This window comes from Melospiza melodia, chromosome 22 (genome assembly GCF_035770615.1).
Source record: "Melospiza melodia melodia isolate bMelMel2 chromosome 22, bMelMel2.pri, whole genome shotgun sequence".
In the NCBI taxonomy this organism is placed as follows: domain Eukaryota; kingdom Metazoa; phylum Chordata; class Aves; order Passeriformes; family Passerellidae; genus Melospiza; species Melospiza melodia.
In genome coordinates this window covers 1,421,533-1,433,278 of record NC_086215.1, presented here as the reverse complement: position 1 = coordinate 1,433,278, position 11,746 = coordinate 1,421,533, and the positions used below count along the sequence as shown (strand labels likewise).

The 11,746-nt window shown below is 50.4% G+C and overlaps 1 protein-coding gene across 1 annotated transcript; it reads left to right on the top strand.

Annotated features, from left to right (window-relative positions):
* Positions 1 to 353: 353 nt before the first annotated feature.
* LOC134428234 (uncharacterized) lies at positions 354 to 5,151 on the top strand. Its single transcript, XM_063174750.1, has 4 exons — positions 354 to 403; positions 2,427 to 2,802; positions 3,225 to 3,303; positions 3,488 to 5,151. The coding sequence occupies exons 1-4, from the start codon at positions 354 to 356 to the stop codon at positions 3,646 to 3,648; spliced, it is 666 nt and encodes a 221-aa protein (XP_063030820.1). The 3' UTR covers positions 3,649 to 5,151.
* Positions 5,152 to 11,746: the final 6,595 nt, after the last annotated feature.

Sequence of the window (11,746 nt, the reverse complement as noted above, 5' to 3'; positions counted from 1 at the left end):
AGGAGCGCCTTCTGTGAGAGGCTGCTGGAAGCAGCTGCTCCTCTGTGTCCCACAGTCAATTCCAGCCAGCTCCAGGATGGAGTGGCCGCGGGCCAAGGCTGGGCCAGTTGGAAATGGTGGTGACACCTTTGAGAGATTTCAGGAAATGGGTGATGGTGTAGGTGTAACTGTGAACAGGGAAGAGCAGGGTCAGAACACTGAGAGGAACAACTCTGCACAGCCCAGGGCAGGATGGGCAGCAGGAGGGGCAGGAGCTGCTCCAGGGTCTGGAGCTGATTGCCCTGAGATTCCCTGGGCAGCCCCTGGGGAGGCAGCTGGGCCCCTGCAGCCCACGGAGGGCCAGGAGAGCAGAGATGCACCTGCAGCACCTGGAGGAGCCCGTGCTGGAGCTGGGCGGGCCTGAGTAGGGGCTGGGAGCCCATGAGAAACCTGTGCTGGAGCAGGGACCTGACAGGGAGCTGCAAACCCTGCAGAGAGGAGCTCACGCTGGAGCAGGGTCCTGGCAGGACCTGTGAGCCCATGGAGGGTGAGGCAGCTGCAGCAGTTTGTGAAGAGCTGCTGTCCCTGAGATGAACTCACCCTGGAGAAGTTCACAGAGAAGTGTCCCCAGAAGGGGCACAGGAGAGGAACAACTCCTCTCCCTGAGCAGCAGGAGAAACAACGGGTGATGAACAGAGCAGAGCCCCCAGTGCCTGTCTGCCTGCACCACCGGGGGAGGAGGCAGAGCTGGGAAGGAGGGAGGGATGAGCAAAAGGTGTTTGTGAAGCTTTATTTTACTTCTCACTACCCTGATCTGGAGAGAAATACATTCAACTAATGTCTATAATTTTGAACCTGTTTTGCCCATGATGGCATTTGCTGGGTGATCTGTCCCAGTCCTTTTGTCAAGCCATGAAGCTTTCATTCTATTTTCTTCTTCTCTCCTGTCAAGCCATGAAGCCTTCATTCTCCTCTCCTCTCCTCTCCTCTCCTCTCCTCTCCTCTCCTCTCCTCTCCTCTCCTCTCCTCTCCTCTCCTCTCCTCTCCTCTCCTCTCCTCTCCTCTCCTCTCCTCTCCTCTCCTCTCCTCTCCTCTCCTCTCCTCTCCTCTCCTCTCCTCTCCTCTCCTCTCCTCTCCTCTCCTCTCCTCTCCTCTCCTCTCCTCTCCTCTCCCCTCCCCTCCCCTCCCCTCCCCTCCCCTCCCCTCCCCTCCCCTCCCCTCCCCTCCCCTGGGGATGTCACAGCCCCTACAAGTGTCCCCAGTGTGGGAAGAGCTTCTCCCAGAGGTCAGCCCTGACCCAGCACCAACGCAGCCAGCACTGAGGGAAGCCCTGGGAGTGCCCCCAGTGTGGGAAGAGCTCCGTGTGCTGCTCCAGCTCCATCCCCACAGGAGGATGCGCCCTGGATGACCCCCAGTGACCCCGGTGGGCAGAGCCCCGGTGATCCGTGGTGCCGGTGATCTCTGTTGGGAAGACACCTGGCTGGGGCTCCACATCCTCCTGGCTCTCCATGGCCTGGATTTTCTTTTCAGATCTCTTCATCCTTTCCAAACACCCAAAACCTGGGTAAAAACAAAGGCGTTGAACTAAGAGAAGGATGGGGACATGGGGGGCTGTTCCAGGGATGTGGGGGATGCTGGGTCCGAGGGAGCTGAGGGTACCTGGGAAGGACTTGGGGGTTGCTCAGGGCTTTGAGCACTCCAGGCTGAGCAGCTCCGGCTGCACTGGGAGACCCTGGCAGAGGTTCTGGGGCAGCTGATCAAAGACCCCCTGCCTTGGAACTGCCCCCGTGTGCCCTGTCCCGCTTCCTGGTGTCCCCTGGAGCAGATGCCCCATTCCCATTCACCCAGCCCGTTCCCATGTCCCCCCTATCTGTTTCACATCCTGGTTTCATCCCAGTCTGGACCCCCTTCCTCTCCCTGTCCTGTATTCCTGGTCCCTGTACCGTATTTCCAGTCCATTCCAGGTCCCCGGCCGTGTCCCCATTCCCGGTCCCTGTACCCATTCCTTTTCCCTGTTCCCGGTCAGTGTCCCCATTCCCCATTCCCATTCCCGGTCCCCATTCCCATTCCCATTCCCTGTCCCCATTCCCATTCCCATTCCCATTCCCATTCCCATTCCCATTCTCTGTCCCCATTCCCATTCCCCATTCCCCATTCCCATTCCCTGTCCTCGTTCCCATTCCCTTTCCCCATTCCCATTCCCGGTCCCTGTCCCCATTCCCCATTCCCCATTCCCCATTCCCATTCTCGCTCCCTGTCCCCTCTCACCGGACGCCGGCGCCATCGCTCAGGCCCCCCACCGGCCCTCACGTGACCGTGCAAACCCCGCGCTGCTCCCGCCCACCAATCCCAGCTCGCGAACGCTCCCAGATTAGCATAACCACGCCCCTTACTCCGCCCCCGCCCCCCGCCGGCTGCAGCCGCCTCCGGCCGCTGTTTGCTCCCAGTTCCCTCCCAGCGCTCCCAGTAAGAGCGAGACTGGCAGGGAGAGCGCTCCAGTTCCTGCCCGCTGCTCTCACCATCGCTCCCAGTGCTCCCAGTATCGCTCCCAGCCCCACGGGTCGGGACCGCTTTGGAACCCCCCAGGGCAGAGAGCGGCTGCTTTTGGGTGCCGGCACTGCCCGGGCCGGGCCGGGAGCGGAGCAGGAGCAGGAGCGGGAGGGAGAGGAGGGACAGAGGAAGAGGAAAAGGAAAGGAAAAGGGAAAGAGAGGAGCGGGAAGCAGAGGAAGAGGAGCAGGGGAGGAGCAGCCGCAGCACCAACCCCACGCGGTTCCCCCGCTCGCGCCGCGGCTGTCCCGGTTCCGCCCTTCCGGAGCCCGCAGGTGAGCGGGGAGGGGGAGTCGCCCCAAGCCCATGGCGGGGGGGTCTCCGGGAGGGTTTTTTGGCGGGGCGGGGATGTTTGGATCGTGCAGGAGCCCAAAGCCGAGCCGGAAATGGCCCTGCAGGGATCTCGGGGGGTCCCACGGGGCGCTGGCCCGGTACCGGCAGGGAGGGGGCGATCCCGGCTCTGGGGATCCCCGGGAGAGCCGGGGGGAACGCGGGAGCCCCGGAGCGGGAAGAGCCCCGGAGAGGGGCGATCCCGGTGCAGAGGGACCCCCGGCAGCCGGGAGGGGTGCGGGAGGCTGGGGATGAGCGGGGTCCGGGTCCCCCGCGCCTGAAAGGGGCGCTGACTTCTCCAGCTGCCCTTGGGCACCGGGACTAGCAAACCCAACACGCTCAGCACTTGTTTTGCTCCCCAAACCAGGACTTCCCATTCCCAAACCTTCGCCAGGTGGAGGAGGAGGCTGCGAGGAGGAGGAAGATGCCCCAGGACCCCCAGGCAGGTGAGGAGGAAGTCAGTGCCCCTTTCTCCTCTCTCCTGCTCCATCTCCCAGCCCAGCATGACCCCCAGCTGCAGCACAGCCCCACTGCTGATGCTGTCCAGCCAGGGATGCACTGGGGGGATCTCCTTCCCCTCCCTCTGGCACTGAGGCAAATCCCATCCTCTCCTTGTCCTTCCTCCCCCAGGGAAGGAGCTGATTGGAGAGCAGGGCGGACAAATCCCCACGGCAGAACCTCTTGGCAGAGGCCGATTTGAGCGGCTCCACAGGACAGGAATCCAATGGGGAGGAAAAGTCCCAGAGATCTCACACAAGGAGGGGCTGCAAACGTGGATCACAGGGATCTGAGGAGGAAAGAGCCACCCTGTGCCAGGGAGGCGGCTGGAGCTTGGAGCTGGGGGTCCCTGAGCAGGTTCAGGATGGGGAGAAGCCCCACAAGTGCTCAAAATGTGGGAAGAGCTTCAGCAAGAGATGCCACCTGACCTACCATTATAGAATCCACACTGGGGAACGGCCCTACGAGTGTTGGCAGTGTGGGAAGAGCTTCAGCCACAACTCCAGCCTGATCCGCCACCAGCACGTCCACCCGGGGAAGCGGCCTTACGGATGTCCTGAGTGTGGGAAGATCTTAAGAGCCAGATCCAGCCTGATTTTCTACCAGAGGAGCCACACAGGGGAAAAGCCCTATGAGATGAGCGTGACAAATGCAGCAAGAGCTTTCAGAGCAGCTCCAGCCTCCTCCTGCACCAGCGCACTCACACCGAGGAGAGGCCCTTCCACTGCCCCCACTGCAGGAAGGAATTCAGGCACAAGCACAGCCTCCTCAGGCACCAGCTCATCCACTCCGGGGAGAGGCCCTATGAGTGTCCCAGGTGTGGGAAGAGCTTCAGTTTGAGGTCCAGCCTGATTATCCACCAGAGCAGCCACACGAAGGCTGTGTGGGGAGTGTGGGAAGAGCTTTGCCTACAACTTCAGCCTGATCCGCCACCAGAAGATTCACACAGGGGAGAGGCCGTACGAGTGTAATAAATGCAGGAAGAGGTTTTAAGACCACCTCCAATCTTGTCCAGCACCAGCGCATTCAACACAGAGGAGAGGCCCTTCCACTGCCCCAACTGTAGGAAGGGCTTCAGGGTGAACTCCACCCTCATCAGACACCGGCTCATCCACACTGGAGAGAGGCCCTACGAGTGTCCCCAGTGTGGGAAGAGCTTCAAGACCAGCTATGAAGTGACTGCCCACCAGCAGAGCCACATGGGGAAATGGCCCTACAGGTGTGGGGAGTGTGGGAAGAGCTTCAGGACGAGCTCCCACCTGACTGCCCACCAGCACATCCACAGCGGGGAGAGGCCCTACGAGTGTCCCCAGTGTGGGAAGAGCTTCTCCCAGAGGTCAGCCTTGACCCAGCACCAACGCAGCCAGCACTGAGGGAAGCTGTGGGAGTGCCCCCAGGGCAGGAAGGGCTTTATGTGCTGCTCCAGCTCCACAGCTCCATCCCTCATTGGAGGATCAGCACTGGATGATCCCCAGTGACCCCGGTGGGCAGAGCCCTGGTGACCTCTGGTGCCAGTGATCTGTGTTGGCTCCCCATGAGCACCTGGACAAATCCACAGACCAGCATCATAAATCCATTGTGGAGAGCTGTCGCCCTGATTTTTTAAGATTTTCTAAGCCTTCTGATGTTTACATTCTTGTAGCAAACTTTCTCACACACTTCCTGTAAATAACTTATTGTTTTGCATTCTTTGATGGAGGAGGAGAAATTTGATGGACTTGGTTTTTCCAGAGTCATTGGAGAGGTGGGACTTTCCCCCTCTGATCCACTGTCACTTTTGGAAAACTATAAATGTTGGAGTCAGAAAATAAACTTTCCTTTTTTCACCTTGACAACAGTGGTATGTGCGCTCGTGTTGTTTTGTGTCTTATAGCGACATCGAGCAGATTTGTTAACTTCTGACCCCAGAAAAATCTCACTTTTTGCGTCTTTTGGTGGCATCAAGTAACACTGGATGGCCTTGGAGGTCTTCTCCAACATAAATCCATCATTTTAATTCTGTCTGCCCCACAGGCATCTTCCACAACCAAATCAGGTCGGATTGGGGCAAAACCCATGATTTTGGAGACAGTTGGGTAGAAATCCCTCCAAAAAAGGTTCTTCCCACCCACCCAAGCACGTGGATGCTCTTCTGGCAGGGACACAGAAATCCTTTTGTTTTGGCCTTCAAACACAAAGGTTTCTGTTCATCCCTTTGAAAGCCCTGAAAGTGGGGTAAAAATCAAGACATTGAACGTGCTTGGATGGGCACGTGTGGGGACACAGCCTTTGGTGGGGACCTGGGTTGGAAATGGCCATGGACAGGGACATGGGGGGACACAGCCATGGATGGTGACATGGGAGGACATGAACATGGATGGGGACATGAACTGGGACAGCATCAGTGCCACCACCTGTGCCACCACAGTGCCACCAGCACCTTCATCTCAGCCATGGCGCTGCCTGATGCAGTTCCTGCCACCACGTCCCCCCTGCTACCATTGTGGTGTCCCAGCCGAATGTCACCCCCCAGCAGGGCAGGATGGGAGCTTGTTCAGCTGGTGACAAGTGGCCCAGGAGTGAGTGACAGCCACCAGGGTGTCCCAGGGCCACTGCGCTCAGGGGACCCCAACTGCCCCTGGGGACAGGGCAAGGGTCAGTTTCATCCACAGGGGCCATGCTGGTGTCACTGGAGGGGTCCTGGTGGCAGCGTCCCCACAGGTGTGGTGACATTGTCCCCTAGTGTGCGTCCTGCTGGCATCATGTCCATTATATGTTGGTGACCCAAGTTACATCATCCTTGTTCTCCCCAGTTCCAGAATGTTCCCCACTCCCACTTTCCCATTGGTTCCCGTTCCCTGCAGATCCTCCCCTGAATCCCAGTTGGTTGTTGCCCTTTTGTGCTGCCTTGCACCGCCCTTGTTCCCTCTGCCCATTGGCCTCAGAGCCAAAGTGTGGTGGTGTTTGCAGGGGCCCCAGGATGAGGGAAGAGATGGGAATCTTGACTCCATGTTTCAGAAGGCTGATTTATTATTTTATAATATATTAAAAGAAAATGATATATTAAAACTGTACTCAAAGAATAGAAGAGAGGATTTCATCAGAAGGCCAGCAAGGAATAGAAAAGAATGATAACAAAAGCTCGTGACTCTCAGAGAGTCCGAGCCAGCAGACTGTTATTGGCCATTAATTAGAAACAACCAACATGGACCAATCAAAGATGCACCTGTTGCATTCCACAGCAGCAGATAATTATTGTTTTTCTTTTCCTCTGAGGCTTCTCAGCTTCTCAGGAGAAAACTCCTGGCAAAGGGATTTTTCAGAAAATACCATGGCAACACTAAAGCTCCACCTCCCTTGTCCCATATAAAACCATGGACCCTGCTTTGTTCTTGGTTCTCTGTGTCTGGAGCCCTTGGGTGTGCTGGCCCATAAAGCACCACTGGAACTCCCAGCACGGATCCCCTCCCGCCTGTTTTCCCCCGAGCTGCAATCACCACCGGCCTGGCGCTTGCTGGGCCATCCCTGCCCTAAAGGAGACGCTCTGGGGAAGGCAGTGCCTGGGGCTGGGATGGGCTCTGGGCGCTGCTTTGGGCTGGGGAGGCTGAACTTCCTTCCCAGGGGCTTCTCTGGGGCAGGGCTTGGGTTTGGCCTGGAAACAGAGGGAAGGTTCCAGGACGTTTTTGTTCCTGCCCAGAGCCGAGGCCTTTCCTGTTCCTCATCCTGCCCTGGCAGCGAGGGGCTGGGGGAGCAGCAGAAAGGGGCAGAGACACAGCTGAGACAGGGACTCTGACTTGAGCCCAGGGCATTCCCAGAGCGTGTGGAAGAAGGATCAGTCTGGAAAGAGGGGGAAGGAGCAGAAAGGGGAGGATGCTGGCAGTGATAGCATTTGTGTCCCCAGGTCACCATTGCCTGGGCTGGAGCCCTGCTCACCTGGGCACGGATGAACACCCACCTGCCCGTGGGAAGCAGGGAATGAATTCCTGGCTTTGCTTCCTTGCACAGCTTTTCCTTCCCCCATAGACCTGTCTGTGTCTGAGCCCAGGAGTTTGGGCCCTTTGTCTCTTTCACTCCCTGGATTCTCCCCCATGGGTGCTCCAGGGAACTGGGCCTGAGGCCAGAGAGAGAGACAGGAGAGATGGAGCCGTGCACTGCTGCCATGGCCACAAGCAGGGCACCCTCATCCATTAATGAAATCACGCACAGACACGGGCAGATGTGATTTTACACCCTCCCCTGCAGTTTGCATTCCTGCAAGCTTTCTGCAGTGTTGCGGGCAATATTTTTGTACTTTTTCAGGTGATTGACACAGCACCTCACAGGACACACTCACAGGATCACGAGAATTATGTGATATACCATGGATTCATGTCCCTAAAAAATACCAAGGCTCTAATTGATTAGTTACTGTTTGAGTCTAGAAGTGGGCAGTACAAACTTCCATTTTTCACTTTCAGGTGCTCATGGGGAAAGCACGGCATATTCTTCCAGGTCTTTGCACAATATTTGTTAGCTACATACATTAGCAAATCTCATTTACATCACTGCTCAACAGCTCAACATAAGGAACCCAAACTACTGGCCTATCCCTAAGACTACACAAAAAGAAAAAAACAAATATGTTTTGCTTCCCACTTCAGCTGCATTTGGGATTTTTGATTTTTCATGATATTTTAAGATGTACTTGTAGTTTTCTTGTTATGTCTAGGCTCTGAAGTAGGGTTTGTCATTGTTGTGAAACCAAGATTAATCAAGGATTAATACAGAAATAGATGTTCTAAACTATCCTTGCTGGTCCCTAGGAAGGCCAGTGGGTGATTTCTGTCTGTGTTCAAATATGTAAAGCAACAACAAATAGTCCCACACTTTATATTTCAGATAAACAATTTACTGGCATCTTAACGTTGTCTTCACAATCTTATAAGATGCATATTTCACTCCTTATGAAGCTGAAATCTTTTTAAATACAAGTAATTCTACTGAAATTTTAGAAGTTTCAAAACCATTTTAACATACGGAAAATAAAACAATCTAAAAGACAGTTCTAACAGCCATTAAAATGCAGGAAAAAGCAAGAGGACTTCAGTAAAAGAACATACATTTAACAGCTACATTTTCTCCACTAAGTATTTATGTGTTAAGAGAAACAGAGTAAATGTAAAAGAACGGAAGTTATTTAAAACTAGAATTTCTAATGCTAGAAACAGCTTTGAAACAACTTTCTATGTAGTTCTATTTATTTCCAAATTTAAAATTGGCCAATTTTTGTCCCAACATTTTGAAACACAAGGGAGGAAAGGTGGAAAATGCTCTGCAAGGGTTGCAGTTATGGATCTCTAAAGTTTATATGTGTAAAGGAATGAACATAGTATTAAACACACTGAGTATGACAGAAAAATGCAACAAAGCACCAACTCTGAGAGAAAAACAACCCTGCAAGCAGTGCCAGGGCACTGGGCATTTCTGCATTTTAAGCAAAGAGCTTTACAGCATCCTTAATTTTCCTTTTTCTCTCCATTATGGAAAACGAAGCCCAGCCCGCCTCGCACATTCTCCTCATGGTTTTGAGTTTCAGAGCAGAGCCTGGAGATTTCACACTGCATGGAGCTGTGCTCTAGGAAGGAAAATAAAGCCATCCTTTAGTTTCTGTAAACAATCTGATTAACTGCTTAGTTTAATCTTAGGAAAGGCTAACATACCTTTTTTGGTGCTGTGGAATGTACTTGTGAAGATTGTGGATAATCTTTGTACAAATTTTTAAACATTTCTTCTTCCAAGACTGTGCTCTATTAAATTAAAAGTTAAAAGTTAAATTAAAAGTTACTTAGTCACACTATATTAAAAATACTTTCTCTTTCCCCCTAAGGATATTAAACTATGAAAAAAAAAGTTAAGATGTCATTATGAGGCATAAAGTTCAATAAAAAGAATGTTAATTATGTACATACAATGACAATTCCAGAAAGAACCAATAAATTAAAAATATACAGATAAATATTGGCTGGAATGTGGGAGCCCAAACCCTTTATTTCCATTCTCAGCCCCAGCAGTGAGCACAAAGAGCTGCTCAGCACATGATTTGTTCTCTGGCTCTTACCGGGAGGTCAGTGTGCTCAGAGCTGTCTGACTGAGTGTCCAGCTGCACAAGCACTTTCTGCTTTTTTCTGCTGCTCTGCCCTGCAGGCAGGTTTGTGCTTCTTCCACTCTGCATTTTATCCACTGGAGGAGTCTTTATAACATATGTCCGAGAAAGAAAATGTTTCTATTTTTAGATCATATTTTATGGGGTAAATATGGAATCTAAAGCCAAACTCAGGACCCAGTTTACAGTCTGAGTGTCCAAGAATTCACCTGAGAGAAATGGTGGAACTCTTCTCTTTCCATCCAAACATGGAGCAAAGACCCAAACAATTCACCTGAGAGAAATGGTGGAACTCTTCTCTTTCCATCCAAACATGGAGCAAAGACCCAAACAAAGTGGGGTGGGGTGGAAATAGAATTTTTTATATTATTTTTGTTGCCATATGAGGAGAATGAAGAGCAAGCTATGGAAGAGCTGAGTTTCATGGCACATTGTATTTAAGTTCTCCATGCTTATCTGCAGAAATTCAGGTTATTCTGAACTGTAGCTACTACGTTGGACTCTATCAAACATCAAAGAAAATGGGAACAAACAAAACTGCAGGAAAAGGCTTCCAGAGAAAGCTTGACAGCTACATCAAGATTGGTGTTACTTAAAATAGTTTTTTCACTAGAAGTGAAACTGAGAAGCATTGAATGGTCCAGTGCAGTCCTTTTTTAGACAGATAACATCAAAATGGTGCTGGATTCCATTGTTCCAATATGAAAACCACAAGTGAACTCCTGACAGGGAAGAAGGGTAAGTTCTGCAGTCAGGACTACTTTGACCATTTTTACAGCTATATCAGCTTTCTTCTCTTCCATAGAGGAAAAGTGCCTTTACAAACGGACACTTGTAAGACTAAGTAAAACAATTCTAGTGACATAAAAAAATCAACAACTGAGAAAGAAAAATTACACGCTGGGAGCCCTTCCAGAAACTGCTGTCTAATCTCTCCATGGAATGGTGTGACCCTTTAAAATCCCTTCTTATCCCAGGGGGAAAAAAAAAATCATCTACAGAGAAGTAAAAAATACAGGCAGAAAAATGCAACAAGAAAAATTCAATGTTAGGAGTTACAAAACTTCAATGTTGGACTGTCCAAGGGACTTCCTGTTCTGATGAACACATTTTTTATTTTTACTTTTAATTTTTTAATTTTAGGAATATAATTTGGAGACTTTCTATTTTTTACATGAATAGATTCACTGTATAGATCTAAACAAGGTTTAGGAGGCCTAGGATCATAAGTTTGTATTTTCTATAATTTAAAAAGTTTGAAGTCAAAAGCATTCCAATGTCTTTTGTTGAATGCAAATAAATTCTCATGGCACTTCAATTGATTCTACAAATATAAATATTACCAAATTGTAAAAGCAATTAAAAAGTTGAAGTTACCTTGTGTTTCTTTTCACTGTCAGGAATCATACTGCTAGAGTGCTCTTTTACAAGATTCTCCTACAAAAGAGTTATGTGACAGCAAGGAAATATTTATTTGATTTCAGTTGTTAAAAATCTTCTTGGTGTAATGACAGAGCACAGTCTATAATCACAGACTATTACAAAGTTCACACAAAAATATGAAAAATGTGACCAGGTTTAGTACAACCCCAGCATTCAAAAGTCACTAAAAAAAACCCTGCAGTTTAGGGAACTTTTTTGCTTTAGCCAGTTAAAATTACCAAAAATAAAGGAGAGTTTTGTTTTGTTGTTTATTTATTTATATATAATCTATAATCACAGACTGTTACAAAGTTCACACAAATCTATGACCAGATTTAGCACAACTCCAGAATTCCAAAGTCACTGTTTTTCTGTTCTGTTTCATTTCTTACCCAACTCCTCCCACAGCACAAGCCCAGGCCACACCTCTCACCCCCAGTGCTCAGGGAATAAAAAACTCCACCTTTTCTTCCACTTCTGCTTTCAGTTGTTCCTTAAGGGAGGACAGTTCCTTTTTCAGACATGACAGCTCATTTTCCTACAAACCATTAAATAAAGGACAGGGTTAACTATGCACAGCCCAGAAAAAGGAAAACAGTCCCAAGTGAGACAGTAATTAACAGGGACACTCATTAGATACACAAGATAATTCTATTTGCTCTTCAGCCCTATACTTGAAGCTTTGCTTTAGCTTGTTTAACAAAGACTGAAGCACTGTCAGAAACAGGTATTTGATCCGAAGTGTTCAAGGTAATACCTTAAAACCCTTGGGAGAGCAGGGGTGAGAGGGCACAATCTAAATATTTAAAACAAAAGTTTCCTATTCAAAGTGGGGAGTCAGAACATGA

Coding starts and splice junctions, on each gene's coding strand:
- LOC134428234 (XM_063174750.1), top strand. CDS start 354: ATGCACCTGCAGCACCTGGAGGAGCCCGTGCTGGAGCTGGGCGGGCCT. Junction 404..2,426: donor CTGGAGCTGGGCGGGCCTGA/GTAGGGGCTGGG, acceptor GTTTGCTCCCAG/TTCCCTCCCAGCGCTCCCAG. Junction 2,803..3,224: donor CGCCCTTCCGGAGCCCGCAG/GTGAGCGGGGAG, acceptor TCCCCAAACCAG/GACTTCCCATTCCCAAACCT.